Source organism: Pollicipes pollicipes, unplaced genomic scaffold, assembly GCF_011947565.3.
Source record: "Pollicipes pollicipes isolate AB1234 unplaced genomic scaffold, Ppol_2.1 Scaffold_5724;HRSCAF=6776_pilon_pilon_pilon, whole genome shotgun sequence".
NCBI lineage: Eukaryota > Metazoa > Arthropoda > Thecostraca > Pollicipedomorpha > Pollicipedidae > Pollicipes > Pollicipes pollicipes.
In genome coordinates, this window is record NW_023596746.1 from 23,298,200 (window position 1) to 23,314,415 (window position 16,216).

At 54.5% G+C, this 16,216-nt stretch overlaps 1 protein-coding gene across 1 annotated transcript in view; it reads left to right on the plus strand.

Moving 5' to 3' along the window:
* LOC119102831 (putative G-protein coupled receptor B0563.6) overlaps nt 1-16,216 on the plus strand; it is a 49,808-nt gene that overhangs the window by 2,358 nt on the left and 31,234 nt on the right. Inside the window, exons 2-3 of the mRNA XM_037226282.1 lie at nt 881-1,027; nt 10,097-10,742. Of these exons, the coding sequence (XP_037082177.1) occupies nt 881-1,027; nt 10,097-10,742 (793 nt within the window). The remainder of the gene's footprint in view (nt 1-880; nt 1,028-10,096; nt 10,743-16,216) is intronic.

The window sequence follows — 16,216 nt, forward strand, 5'->3', positions numbered from 1 at the left end:
AGTACTGTACCGTCGTCTGACCGTCCCTGTGCAGTACTGTACCGTCGTCTGACCGTCCTGTGCAGTACTGTACCGTCGTCTGACCGTCCTGTGCAGTACTGTACCGTCGTCTGACCGTCCTGTGCAGTACTGTACCGTCGTCTGACCGTCCTGTGCAGTACTGTACCGCCGTCTGACCGTCCTGTGCAGTACTGTACGTCGTCTGACCGTCCCTGTGCAGTACTGTACCGTCGTCTGACCGTCCCTGTGCAGTACTGTACCGTCGTCTGACCGTCCCTGTGCAGTACTGTACCGTCGTCTGACCGTCCCTGTGCAGTACTGTACCGTCGTCTGACCGTCCTGTGCAGTACTGTACCGTCGTCTGACCGTCCTGTGCAGTACTGTACCGTCGTCTGACCGTCCCTGTGCAGTACTGTACCGTCGTCTGACCGTCCTGTGCAGTACTGTACCGTCGTGACCGTCCTGTGCAGTACTGTACTGTCGTCTGACCGTCCTGTGCAGTACTGTACCGTCGTCTGACCGTCCCTGTGCAGTACTGTACCGTCGTCTGACCGTCCTGTGCAGTACTGTACCGTCGTCTGACCGTCCTGTGCAGTACTGTATCGTCGTCTGACCGTCCTGTGCAGTACTGTACCGTCGTCTGACCGTCCCTGTGCAGTACTGTACCGTCGTCTGACCGTCTGTGCAGTACTGTACCGTCGTCTGACCGTCCTGTGCAGTACTGTATCGTCGTCTGACCGTCCTGTGCAGTACTGTACCGTCGTCTGACCGTCCTGTGCAGTACTGTACCGTCGTCTGACCGGCCCTGCGCGGTATCGTATCGTGGTCTGACGGTCCCAGCACACTGCTGTACCGCGCGCTGACCGCTCTCTGCCGGCAGGGTACGCCACGTCGTCGCTGGTCGCGCTGCTGCTGGCCGTGCCGTTCTGCCTGCGGATGTTACACGGCGAGACGCGCTCCTGGTCGCAGTACGGCGTCGCCGTCTATTTCGCCCGACTCGAGCTCTACCTGGGAAACGGCTTCATCGGTGAGACGCCGTCAGGTTGGGGTCGTGCAGGGGTGACCCGTGTCTGTCGCCCGTCACGTTTGGGGAGATTATCACGCGTCTAATCCAGAGCGCTCACGGTGGTGCTGTCCGTCAGGTCAGGAAGGGGTACGTCATGTTTTGCCTCGGTTGAGCTACACTGCTCTGCTCCGGGTGAGGACAAAAGGGTGACCTCGTATTCTGCTCGAGGTTTTGGTAGGGAGTTGGGGACCTGTTCTCCCGTCCCGTGCTAGGACGTTGGAGGTGATCTCGCGCTCTTCTGTATGCCCCAGTCATGCCTTAACACGCGCCCGGTTCAACGCCCTTCGCTCGGGTGGGGGTCGAATTTGCCCGGCTCCCTAATACCTCGAAAACTAGACACCAAATTCACAGGGTGGGCTAGCCTGTATGTAAGCTCACTTTTTTAAAATTTGGAGTTTCCACTTTATGAACTTGGTGACCCAAATAAGGTAAAACAGGATCAAACCTTAGATCTGTGTCCAAAGTGCCCCCAAACCTCCTCACGCAACCGTCATGAACCTAGATACCTGTTCTTAGCAAAAGTTAAATGGTGTTAATTTATGTTTATTTATGTTCAGTTATGTTCAGCGACCTTGTTTGACCCTTGAGGACCAAGTGACATAAAACTACGAAATTTCTGTCATATTTTCATTCGAATAAGCGTCAGCGATTACGCCAGGCGGTATTTCTTTAAAACAAAATGCTGATCTGGGTCATTTCAGGTCAGTGACCTAGTCTAACCTTTAAAAAATCCATGACAAATGCTGCGCCCCTGTCATTAACAAATTTGAAATAAACAACAAGACTACCCCATAAAGCAAGTAATTAAGTGACGTAACAGGTGAGTTTTGGCATTTATACCTGACTCTAGGTGAATGGATCTTGTTGTAATTGTAAGTTCAGTAGCGTTATTGGCTAAGCAATTATTTCAGGGATGCACGGCTTCGTCTAACACTCCGTTGTCGCGCCAGATTGACGATTCTCTGGAAACTGGATTCGCTGACAGCCATGGCTTGACTTTGACCTGTCATACGTCAGTGACCTTAGACGGTAAATATTTAATTTGTATACCCAAGATTCGGTTTTTGATTTCATACAGTTCTGCTAAGCTTGGTACCAGAAATAAATTCGGGAAAACCTCCGTGGGGTCAAACTGAACCCCACACCGCAGCGCGTGTCGTTGTGCAGATATCGTTGTCATTATTTTTGTGGTCACTTAAAACGTCGGGCCCGGTGTGTCCTGATCATTCCCAAGGCACCAAACTTTCCTCTAAAAAAGCAGGGAAAGGCCGCTGTCGCATGAGGGATGACGACCACTGATTGCTGTTGAGTGTGGCTGATATCGGTTAGTGCTACAACTAGGCGGACTCGGGAGGCTACCATTTGTCAGGATCGTGATACACAATACATCAAAATCTCCGAAGGGAACACGTCAGAACGTAAGATAAATGAGCTGGCAGAAAGCCTCTTGGATTGTGGGGTTATTTCGAGATTAGCACATTAAGAGCATCCTCACTTGATCGAGCATACAGTGTTGGCAGGTTATCAGTTCTTGTGACCACTTCAGTGAGATAAGTTGCGCCTTGTCTTCAGGACGTGTTTGTTTATGATTAGGCATAACAAAGACGCTTTAAGCAATGCTTTCACTCTTTTGCGTGGTTTTCGGATGAGAAGGCTAACTTGCGGCCCACGAAAACGAGATGTTCACACCCATAACTTTATCGGGGTAAAAACCTCTCTACTCTTGTGCTTGAATGCGATTAAGTAAGGTGTTACATAATAATCCCGACCCTACCATGTGGCCGGAACGTATCACATGACACTTCTCGAGTCGCGGAATGGCAACACCAGTAGCCATGGCTTGTAGCCAGCCCCCGGTGCCGGCCGTGATTGGTTGGATGTGGGCCATCGCGTGCAGTTTTGCCGCAACGGACCAGAGTATATATTTCGCGGAATTGCGATAATTTAAGCACTTCTGGGCCACATCCAATTGCGAAGCCGCGTAGGCCGTAGGCTGGTTAAGTGTGTGTTCCTCTTTTCTGATGACTTTTAAAAGAGAAAACACTACAATGGGCTTACATTCGGTATAACTGCCCAATGGTATCTACCGTGTGGCCTCTTACCACCTGTTTGGTGCACTTACCACCTATTTGCAATATTTGCATTGCACAAGTGTTCCATGGGACATTTGCTCAGTCGTTCCGCCCGCGCCCGAGCCTTAGCCCCTGTCCTTACGCCCACGCACTCCGAGTCACGCACGCACTCCAAGCCACGCACGCAGCCCGGCCTGCCCTCATACTCCGATCCGTTCACGCAATCCGGAACACCCACGCACTCTGAGCCATCCACATGCTCCAGGCTACCCTCGCATTACGAGCTGCCCACGCACTCCGAGCCATCCACGCACCCCGGGCCACCCAACGCACTCCGATCCACCCACGCCATCCGGAACACTCTCACGCACTCTGAGCCACGCACATACTCCAGGCTACTCTCGCATTACGAGCTGCCCACGCGCCCTCCCCAAGCCATCCACGCACCCCGGGCCATACACGCGCTCTAATCCACCACCGATCACGCGCGAGAGCGCTCTAAAGCCGACCCGTCCGCGCCGCTTCATTGTGGCCATCCAATGGCGGGCGTAACGGGCGAGAATGGCGCGAACTGAGGTGGCGGCGCGGCTCGGACCGCCGGGCGTCCGGCGAAAACTGGGCCGTGCCCACCGCATGCCGATCAGCCGGCGCCGCCAGCCGGGCTGTCAACGGACACGAGCGGCGCTCCATTGAGCCGCGTCGCCGCCCGATGTGGCCCGACGGGCGGGCGGCGCGGCCGCGCCACACGCACACGTCTGACCCAGATTCGACGACGGCTTTGATCGGCGGGCAAGTCGCGGGCGCGGGCCACACTCTCGAACCATGGCCGCGGACGAGGGCGGCCCGCTGTCGGCCAGTCGGAAATGGCCCGGTGGAAGAAGTGTCCCCCGCCGCTCGAAATGTGAGACAGGCGGACGCCTCGGGCGCCCGGCCGCGCCCTCCGTGGCCGCTCCTCAGCTCGCCGGCAGCTTTTTTGATCGACAAACACCGGAGGGCGTGTTCGGTTTCAGGGCGGATCAGGATATTCTTGGAAACAGTCGGATTGAACCATGGCGCTGGTTAAGATAAAAGCGCCGGCTCGTAGTTCACCCCATCCGCCAAGGTATATTTGCGGTTGTATCAGGATTCCCGCCCGACCGGGCAGGTGACCCGTAAATAAAGCTTCGCGGATGAGATGAGTCACGAACTCGCCGCACTCATCCAACTGACACGAAGGTGCACTTCGAGGACACCTGCCGCATTTTCGCAGCATCCGAAAAACCATCGGACTGTTGCACTATCCGCCCGGATTAGTCAGCTAGTTTAGACGCACTCCACGTGATGCGGCTCGTGGTAGATGTAAGAATTCTATCACCCCTCCCCTTCGTCCGTCTCCCCTCCCCAGACCTCAGTTCGGAACTGATGGGAGCTGGCGCACGAGTTGCCATGCACTTTGGCAACCAGGGAAGGAACGATAAATCATGTTCCGCCATTATCGTCTACCTAGACCACGCTTTTAGTTGGAACGGATGACGTGGTATTTTTGCGAGAAGGCATATTGATGAATTCGAGCTATCACTAAATTTCCTCTGTTTTTGGTTTCCATAATCAAGTTAATCCCTTTTCTATTGCTGGAAATGCTTCCCAAACTTGCAACAATTTCGGTGTCAACTGGCATACGTTACGGTAGAGTGCGATTCCTCCCAATCACCTTCCCCTTTTGAGAATTGTCCTAATTTTTGAGTTCTTAATTCTTATTAAGTAGATATTCAGTTATGTGTGAATCCGCGTTTTGCGTCTGCGTTTGTATTTGTGTTTGACATCAGCGTAAATACGTGTCAATTACGTGTCAGCTGTCAGAGGAATAAAACGATAAGTAAAAACAACGAACAGCGATAATGAATACAAAACATATAAACGCGCGCCTACATGATCGGCATAAGACGGCCCCATTGCAAAAAACTGGCTGGGCAGAACGTTAAAACTTGAGAGTTATCATTTATTTGATACCCTATTTCATAAGTGTTCATAGGGCTTTTAAAAAGCCGGTCATTGGTCTGGCCTGCGTTCCTGACCACTTGGACTTTGTCCTTCATCCGTAATCCACGTCACCTCCGCGGTCACTTGCAATTGCCTGGTTTTGTTGGGCAGCTATCTCTCTCCGCCTGTCTCTACAGTACAGAAAGGCCTGGATACTCATTTCCAGCGCAGATAGACAACGCTCCTGCTGGGCACCCCGTCTTGGGCCCGCCTTCCTCTGTCGGACCAGCAATCGAGCTGCGAGTGAGCGTATCTGTGAGGGCTTCCCCGCTGTGGAGAGACCCGGGGGAGACGGAAGGGGGGGGGGGGGGGGGGCGTGGCCCGGCCAGAATCGATGCCCGCCCGGCTAATGCTATTGATAACCGACCCGAGGTTACGCACCCTGCCAAACGGCGCCAAGCAAAAACCTCCATCGCCCGACAAAGAAAAACACGGCTAACGATGCGCCGGCGGACGGACAGGACCAACAAGTGGCGGACTTTTTGCGCGCCAGCCGATGATGCTTCACTGGGAGGGCGTGTAACGATACGTTACGAGCAGACAATGCTGAGACGTGACGGGCCGTGACGGTGTAGCGTGGTCTGCCGTGTTTTTGCGGGCGTGTAGGGCGCGGCTCACAGCTGGCGGGGCACTCAGCGCTCTGACACCGACGCTGTAGAGCCCGCACCAAGCGCGCCACTCGGCCGGCACCGACCTGGAGGCCGTGACAAGGCCTGGACCGGCCGCATTAGTGAGCTGGCAGTTATAGACGTAGGACGGCTCCAGCAGGTGGGGAGGGAGACAGCAGCTTTGAAGAGGAATCTTGCCGTACGTCGCGATAGGGTTAATGCTGAATGTTCCCAGAAGTAGGAGAGATATGGCTGCCTGCCTCCTCCCTTCTGTTCGTACACGCTTGGTTTGGCAGCCTTCCACGCCTGGATGATGCTACATCTCGAGCGATGCGTCGGTGCGACGAACATGTGTTCAGCCACGCAGCAATGCTGTACGGTACATATGGGGAAGGGAAGAAGGAGCGGTTGGACTTAGAGCGCGGCAAACAACTTCCTTGGCTGCACCTTAGCACTGGGGTACTGGGTAATTAGCACTGCTGCACGGGGCATAACCTTGAGAATGAAATAACCAAAGCGGTTATGGTACACACACACACACACACACACACACACACACACACACACACACACACACACACACACACACACACACACACACACACACACACACACACACACACACACACACACACACACACACACACACACACACACACACACACACACACACACGGTTTGGAAACATGAGACGATAAACTGAGCGTAAGGAAATGAGACAAAACGATCATGGTTTTCACTGTTGGTATGCCAATGCAAGACCCGCTCCTTATCGTTTAACATGCAGTAACTCATGCTGGGAATGACCACCCGTCCCGTTACTTCAAATGGTTAGAGTGCCTGTCTTCGGACCCACTCGCCCGTGGCGGAGTGGGTTCGGGTCGCTTCAGGCTCTCGCTATTTCCGCCCGGCTGGCGTGGCCCGCGGTTGGTGGCAGCGGCCGCGCTAAAAGGCTCGGTGACGTGGAGGGCAGGACGAGCCGTGCCGAGAATAACGGCACGTTAAACTTTTGCCATAAAATTCCGCCGTTGACCTGGAATTTTATGACCGGATGACGCAGTCGATGCTGACGCGACGGGCACCGTTTAAGGTGGGTTCTGATCCTAGCAATCCATCCCGGCAAAAGGTTCGGCGTAAATCCTGAGCATTTTTCCGGGCAGGGTGGAGGAGGGCGGGCAAAGTCCGTCTCATCCGCCTCTGGTTCCCAGCTGGTTCCTCCGCAACCGTTTGGCGCAAATCGCTAACATTTATCAACCTTCCCTTAACATCTGTCGACGCATTGTGCTAACATTTCGCGTGCACGACACGTGCGGGGCCCCATTTGGCGATCTTGCCGAGGTGGTGATCTTTCCATGCCATGACAGCGGCTGAGACTGGCAAGTCTTGCGCTACCTGCTCACGTCAGCTGCTGCAGCCGTCAGCCGGGCGCTAGCCGCCGTCGAGGAAAGGGTAACAGGACCGGCATTCTACCACTGTAGAATGCCAGTCCGCTGTCTACAGTCTACCACTGTAGCCTTGGATCGGGGACGACACCAGTGACGTGATATTGCTATCTACGTGCTTAAAGACCTGTACAAAAGCATGCTCATGACAATCAGCGATTGCCTCCCGCCATATTTAACACGTTTGGTGTTTGACGAGGCTGCTGGTTACGGCCTGAACGGCGGGGGGGGGGGGGGGGGAAGACGATCGCGCGGCGTGGGCGTCCTGGAATGGGGACGGTGGACTGTCACCTACCATTACCAAATATTGCTATCCCAGAATTACGTTGCGCTTAATTTCATGGTAAACTGATCACAAGCATATGCTAATGACCACATGTGATTACTTTAGCTTGTGGACCAGAATTAGTCAGACTGTCGTGACCAAGAGTGGATTTCAGGCGCTTGTGCGGCAGCACGGCTCTGATAAGGTAGCCGCCTATCCGATATCCGGTAAATGAGATCCGGGAGAAATCACTGTCAAGCGACCAGTTGATAGCGCAACTTGAGGATATCGCGCTCGTGCAGATCGTGATAGCCGCCCTGTATTCCTGGAAACCTGGTCTCCTACTGTCCCATTCCACCGAGCCCGAATAGAATGGCATTGAAGGCCGCCCGGCATTACACGCCAACGCCTCGACCGATTCGTCCCATGACAACGCTTGGCCTGCCCCACCAGTGCGCTTTGGGAAGCTCCGTCACAGACAAGAGGTCTCAGTCCTAGAACAATGGTCAGACAGCGAGTACCTTAGCAAGTCGAGTGGAATTTGCATTCAATTTAGGTCAAGGCCGGGTCCGGGAAGCCTCCGAGCATCTGTAGCCATCCGTATCATTGTTGGCTGTCTGCTATCTACCTATGACTGCCTGTATTTCCAGCGCGTCGCCAGTCACTATCTACCCGATAGCGGCGCTCATGTGTTCAGACCAGGAGCGGCGCATGGGGGGGGGGGGGGGGGGCGGCAGAGATTAGAGAGAGCAGCTGCTCCCAAGCGCTGGACAAATCTAACGTCGACTCTTTTGCATTGCAAGGAAATAGTCTACTTGAAACACATGTTCAACATTAAAAAATATTAGGAAAAGCGTCATACAAAAGCAACACACACAAAACATTAAGGATATCAGCATGCATCACCTACATGCATCATCAACCCTTTCTGCAGATATGATACAAAAAACTCATTTGTGCCTAGTGGAAATGCCAAAAGACTGGCATAAACAACACCTTATAACTATTTAGCATCTATACCTCTCATTGGGTTGTCGGTTGATTGAGCCATTGAGCGCTTTAATGACGTCAGAGTCGTTACCAGATTGGCCGTGTCAGAATTATCAGCTTAGCAGGCAGATTAACATATTTGCAGTACTTCAACTCGCCGCTAGATGGCTTGCTGATTTATGCGTGTGAACTTAGCCACCATCGTTATGTGCGCGTGTTTTGACCCTTTCTCGTGGTGTTCTCAGCGAAAGGCCGCTCTAGACAAACACAAATTCTCTTTTAGTAAATATGCTCCTCAATGCGTTATTGTTTGATTGCGTCATGGAACGTTTGTATGTCAGAGGTAGTGTCAAGCTGGCCGTGCGAAATTGCAACCCTAGCACTCACTTGTGGTCCTTGAACTCGGCGAGATATGGCAGTAGCGGTGCTGGACGTGTTCGCTGAAGCAAATATCATGATGCTCTCGTGTTTTGGCCCTTTCTCGTGGCGTTCTTGCCTTTTTGTCTGCAAAATTAACTTGTCTACTTGTATTCACGTTCTCGGTTATGGCGCTATTCCCGGGTTATTCGATTACAAGTTTATTTCCGTCATATTTAGTACCGTGTCCGGCCTCACGTATTAAACAGCACAAACGTTATTCGTGTTTGGATCTTGCACTGCCTGCAAAACACACATCGAGAGCCAATCGAGATCGAGAAGCCCGTAATATCTATAAGCTGTGCTCGCGAACGCCAGACATGAACGACTTCACGATGATGTCCTTCTTGGTCTTAAACGCCACATGGACAATGGGTAGCACAATTTGAATAACGTTTCTATGGCATCATGCATGCCTGAATGACTTTGGAATAGTCTGCACGAACAAATCTGCACTTCTTTGCGGGCGTGTAGCTGAAAGCCTACGGAGTTTTGGGTCTTAAGAACGGCGCAGTGTGCTGCACCGAATAATCTGCAAGACGGCTATTTCAGTCAAAAAACACAATTGGAGCATTTCTCTTAAGCTCGATTTTCTGCCTTATTTCCGTCATAACTAATGTCACCGCCCAAATTCCTGTATTGTGTATCACAAAACATGATTCGTGTTCGGAACGTGCATTTAATGCGTTCGACTGATTGAAAAGCAATTGATGTCCGTTGCTGAGACAATTTATGCTGACGTGCACCAGACACGAGTAAGTTAACGGTCATATTATTCTTGACCTTGAAACACGGTATGACCATTGAAAACGTAGAATTCGTGTGACGTTTCTACGGCGTCCTACAACACCGGATGCCCTCGAAGTAGGCGACACGAAAAAGTCTGCACAAGTTCGCATGCGCATAGCTCGGAAGTGAGAATATGTGAACTCTTAAAAAGAATATAACTTTGAACTTCAAGAAAAGATCCTAAAATGACTATCTCAGTTAAGGCTCCATAAAAATGTCAAACAATACGTTTAAAGAATAATTTGTCTTCACGCTCCCCTCAAACGCCTATGAGATTCCGCCGTTTCTGGCTCGGGCCCCGTTTGTACCGCTCCTTTGTATGCGCTCCGCTGTACTACCGTTGGTGGCTCTGATGGCGTCCCTCTGCACATGTCGGCGGGCCTTCCAGAGCTGGTGGCGATATCCTGACAGTGTCTGTGCTTCGACAGGCCTGTCCGTGCTGATGCTGGTGGCGCTGACAACAGAGCGATACATCAGTGTGTGTCACCCGGTCCGCGCTCACAACCAGACCAACGAGGGCCGGCGGGCGCGGCTCACCCTGGCCCTGCTGCCCGTCTGCACCTTCATCATCTTCTCCCCCTACACGCTCCGTAACAGCGTCACCGCCTGCCTCGCCAGCGACAACAGCACCACCTACCGCATCGCCGAGAATCTGGCCTTCACCCAGTCCGTCTACTACCTCGTCTACAAGTGGACGCTCAAGATTCTGTACAAGATCGCACCGACAGTGGCCGTCACCTACCTGAACCTGCAGATCTACTGGTCGTACCGGCGCGTGTGTCGGAAGCGGCGGGCGCTGGTCCAGCTGTCCCGCGAGCAGCGTGCGCAGCAGACAGACGAGCACCGGCTCATGATGCTGCTCGGCTCCACGGCCACGCTGTTCTTCTTCTGCAACCTGCCTATGGTCATCCTGAGCGTGTCCTTCACGCAAGCCATGATCCGGTCGTACTCGTTCCAGGTGTTCCGCGCCGTCTCCAACGTGCTCGAGATCGTGAACTATTCGCTTACTTTCTACATCTACTGCCTGTTCACCAAGGAGTTCCGCGACACGTTCTTCAAGACGATCGGGCCTGCGCGAGCACAGCAGCGTCCTGCCACCCTCCAAGAGCTCCAAGACGGACGTCTGACGTCGGAGCAGCGCCGCCGGCGCCGACACGGCGCTCTAGGGCGTGTGGGGGAGCTCGCGGAAGGACCGGGATAGGTGGGGGGGGGGGGGGGGGGGGACGGGGGACGGGGCTGCTCCACCAGGTCGGCGGTCGTGCACGGCGTCTGGACACCGCGGCCGCGGCGGAGTCGCGCACAACCGCCACGGTTTGCAAACAGTCAGCACGTGCATGGACTGACTTCGATCTGTTCTGAGAACACTGCAGACTCGGAACAAGAATATCCAAGGGAATCTGTTGGATTGATGACGGTGTTGTTCGTGGTTCGTTTCCGGTTGCGTGTTTAGACAATGAACGACCCGGTGACGGGCGCTACTCGGAGATGGTGCCTGCCGCCTGTTAGTGTTGGGAGCGGTCCATGCCCGTATTGCTCATTGTCTTTCCTGTCCCATACGGCCGACAAAATCAGAAGGGACTAGCTTAACAATATCATCGTTGATCGAAGGCATCGCTGGTTTTTATAATACTCTAAAACTCGTATAACTGTCACGCCTAAATAGCTACTCGTAAAGCTTGTACTGTGCTCGAGTCGCGCTGTTTCAAATGCTTCACAGCTTCCTGAAGCACGCCAATCTATGCGTTCCTCACACTCCTGTTTATTGCTTCTGAAGCCAGCTGAGTTGAAGGTTGTTCAGTGTTGAGTCCAGTTTTCTTTGTGTAAATATTTACTTGTTTCAATGTTGCAAAACCTGAGTTAAATGCTCTTGTCGCCAGCTACAGTGCACGGCAACCACAACCGAGCATTAGCGATAACAAAGCGTAAACAACTTCTAGGCCTGCTCGTCTATCGCCTCACCATAAAAAGGTCGGCCATCCTGTGACGTCACACCATTGACGTCGCGTCGGCCGCCTTCTGGAGCGCGGGCGGTGGCGTCGGCGGGGCGGCGGGCGGCAGGCTTCCGGCGGTCTCACCTCCGGGGCCGCCCCCTCGTCCAGGCGCGATACACGGCGCCGGTGAGCCGTGTGATGGGGGCGCTGATCGGCGCATCACGACCAGATCCGCCCGCATGTCAGCACCGCTGGCCAGCCGGACTCCGCCGCGACAGACGGCCAGCCAGGCTCCGCTGAGGGCCACCGGCCAGCCAGGCTCCGTCTGGACAGCCGGCCAGCCAGGCTCCGCCGGGGACCACCGGCCAGCCAGGCTCCGCTGTACTGACGGGGACCACCGGCCAGCCAGGCTCCGGTGGGGACCGCCGACCAGCCATCGTCCCATCGGACAGCCGGCTAACCAGGCTCCGTAGGGACAACCGACCAGCCAGGCTCCGCCGGAGACCACCGGCCAGCCAGGCTCCACTGTACTGACGGGGACCGCCGGCCAGCCAGGCTCCGCTGAGGGCCGCCGGCCAGCCATCGTCCCATCGCACAGCCGGCTGACCAGGCTCCGTAGGGACAGCCGACCAGCCAGGCTCCGCCGGGCCAGCCGGCCAGCCACGTCCGCTGCACTGACGAGGAGAGCCAGCCTACCAGGCCCCACCACACCGTCATTACGTTGTCCGAGCGCCGGTCCTCACGGGCCGCAGCCGGTGTTACGATGTACTTTGGCGGCAGCGTGGCATCATGTTCTGTGTTAGCTGTGTGCGCTGCACGCCATGTGAGCGTCGGGCGATCCGGTCTTCGCAGGATGCACGGGCGTGTTTGGGTCGTGCGTCTGGATGACGGGAACGGAACGCAGTCGTATACTTGAGGGTTGTTCGCATTGCAGTTGAAACCCCCCACGCAGTCTGGCTAGCCTGAAGGCGACCCACTGTTGTGATTCATTTCAAGGCATGGATCGGTGTGATCATTGTTGGCCCTTCCGTTGATGTGCCGTCAACAAGTCCTGGCCGTCCGTTGGTAGTGTAGAGCTGTCTTAGGCTAGTTATGAAATGTCTGTTCGGTGGCGAATGTTGAATGCCACTCACTTTACTCGCAGACTCGCTGATAAAAAATCTACCAGCTAACATCGCTTGCACTATCACATATGGTCCACCCTCAGAGATCTCATAAGGTGATGATAGTGATGATGTGGGCTTTGGGGAGCGGCGACGATAGTGATCATATGGCACCCATTCTTTACTCAATTTCTTTCTTTACTCAAATTTTTTCCTCTTTATTCAATAGATGAGTGATAGTAGTAAGAAGACAAGGTTACGTAACACAAATAGCACGGAGTGGTACTGCATTTGATCATTAAGATTACCTGCATCCTTATGGCAAATATCTTCCCTGAGCCATCGCGCATTCGCGAACGAAGACGCATTTTACCAAGCCTGATTGGCTATAACGAACATTATTAATAGCTACTCGCGTTGTCCCAGCAGCTCCAGGCTAAACGACTGTTCTCAATAGCCCAAGACGTCAGAACATCGGGACACACCGAAGCGCGTACCATATATCGCGGCGGCAGTGAACTGAAGCATCGCCAGAGGGCACAGCCCAATTGTACGTTCCAATCTGAAAAGTCGTGGCTCATCGCGCAGGTGACCATCAGTTTGCTTTGCTGCCAGCTAGCCGGTTTGAAAAACAGCCAGAGTTCAACAACCTGTCTGGGGCACGCGATGCGGTCTGTTGTGTCATCCCACCAATACGCTGCGGATGGTCAGCTGTTGTACGGTATGAAAGTGGCGCTGCGGCAAGGTGACTGGGTGACTACGATCGGTGACTGGGTGTAAGATCTGCTCTCTCTGGTGACGGCTGTCGGCCCCTCTTGAAGGTATTGACCAATATGTGACTGTGACTGCTGGCTGGATGTAAGATCTGTTCTCTCTGGTGACTGCTGTCGGTTCCTCTACATTCAGCCGATGTATGTTTTTATGAAGTTTCTGAGTGGTATTGTCAAGACTGCGGTTCTCAAACCGGTTTGCGCGTATCTACCAACTGCGCAGGAGAGCATATTGGATGATGCTATTCCAGAACTTTACAATAAAAGAGTGTCATGTTTCATATTATTCATGCAAGCAGAGGATCTACCGTTCTCACACCGCCAACGTTGTTCGCACAACAGTCACCATCAATGTCGGTCTGACTAGCGACCCCCCGGCCAGCAGGGCCGGCCACGTGCAACCGGAGCAATCCGCCGTCGCCTGAACGTTCTCACCACGCGGCCGCGCCTCTTTACACCAGCTGCGCGCCCGGCGCTAACCGCTGCCTCACAGGCGCGCGAGCCGGCGCGGCGCGCCACACAGCCACACCTCTCTACATCAGCCACGCGCACCGCGCTGCCTCATAGGCGCGCGAGCCGGCGCGGCGCACCACAAGGCCGCGCCTCTCGCGGTTCCCACAGCTGGCAATAGGCCACAGAGTAAGCACCGGTGAGGTTATTGGGACGGCGGCGAGGATCCCAAACAGCGCAGCCATAGCGCACTGATTAGCCGACTCGTAATTGAGGACACGTGAACAGTTCATGCCGTCAAAATGCTTGCGGAACAGCGCGGCGGCGGTGTGCGTCACATCACACGTCTGGGCCCGGCCCGGCGCGTGGTCTGGAAAGGTAACCACGATAGCCGAAACCACCAGTGCACCAGCCCAGCGCGGACACAACAGACGAGCGGCGGGGACTCATTAGCAGTTCCAGGCTCGGTGGCCGGCGTACTGCAGCTGGGTGCGGGGGACCGGTCGATACAGGCCGCTCCGCACACAACGTCCAGTGCCCAAAGAACACCGCGACACGACGGGGCGGGACGGGACGGGATGAGACAGGACGGGATGAGACGGGACGGGACGGACGGGACGGGACGGGAGGGATGAGACGGGACGGGATGAGACGGGACGGGATGAGACGGGACGGGAGAGACGGGACGGGAGAGACGGGACGGGATGAGACGGGACGGGACGAGGCGGGACGGGACGAGGCGGAACGTGACAGGACAGGACGGGATGCGACGGGATGCGACGGGATGCGACGGGATGCGACGGGATGCGACGGGATGCGACGGACGGAACGGGACGGGATGAGACGGGACGGAGGCGGGACGGGACGAGGCGGGACAGGACGCGACGGGACGGGACGCAACGGAAAGCGACGGGACGGGAGCGGAACGGGACGCGACGGGAGGCGGAGCGGAAGTCCAGCCTCATTGGGGGAAAGAGCGGCGGCGGACTCGACCCCACGCCGGCGGAGTCACATGACCGACACCGCCCAGGCGGCCGACTGTGGGACGGGACTGGCTGACAGTCGGCGGCGCGGTGGGTGGACGGCAAACAGCTCCGTGTCTCGCCTGCTACGAGTTCTCCGAGAACTTGTATCTGAAAAAAACAATCCAGGTTAGGGTCCGGCACGGAACGGTAGCATATCTCGCTAAATGTATGCTATACGACCTGGAGAACGAGCAAGGCTTGGAGTGAGGCAAAGGAGCGGCGACATACCGCCAGCAGACAACAAAAAACAGCTAGTGGTGTGTTTATGTGCCCATTCCACTAACTTGCTTCCAGAACATAGCACGCTTACTGCGATCATGCTTTCCCTCTGATCACTAGCGTATCTGCGTATCAAAGATATTCCTTCACCTGCTGGCATTCAGAACGCACAGTAGTTACACCGTGCACGCTTTCCATCTGGCTGACAGACACCTTTACCCCATTAAAGGAGTCCGCTCTCTCTGCTGGCCTTCAGAACGCATCGCATTTGCGCCGCACGACTTCCATTGCGCCAACAGACGCGGCCTGAGGCCGTTCGCGTAATTGATTCGCGTGTTTGACCACGGCCAAGGTCTCACTAACAGGACCCAACGTTGGCTGTCGGACACGAGTGATTGCCAATGGCGGCGGTCGCGCCGCGTCCGCCAAGCGCCAAATTGCAAACATAAGCTGTGAGGTCCGGCATTTTATATCACTCGCACAAAATGGATACACCTGCTGAAAATCTGTACCCCAAAAGCATCATTCCCAAGTTATTTGGTACCTTTCCCCGATGCGTACGCTACTGATGAACATGATGTCTTTCGTTTGGCTAGGTGTTTTCCCACCAGGACCTTAAATTCTTCAGGCCTCTTGAGCTGGTTTCTGGGGAGAACATTCTGGAGCTCAAATCATCACAATAACCTAAGGGGGGGGGGGGGGCGGCTACCACCGATGGTACCTCTATTGTAGTAGCGCTTTGGTCTATGACGTCATGGAGGTAAACAAATACAAAGTTAATATTTTAGGTGTCCTAAATGGAAGGAGTTGCAAAATCTTTCTACCATGCGATTTCCGATCGTATCATAATAGATACGTTTGCCTTTTACCTCGCCAAATCCCTTCAAGGAGACAAGGACATATTTTCGCAAATTTTTACCACATTCATGTAAGCAAATTCTTTCACCTCATTCGTTCCACGCAAACATCCTCAAAATTGAATGCAAGTGAAAATTTTAGTAGTTCCCAGTCAATATCAACACACGCGCATAATATCAAACCAGGCTGTGG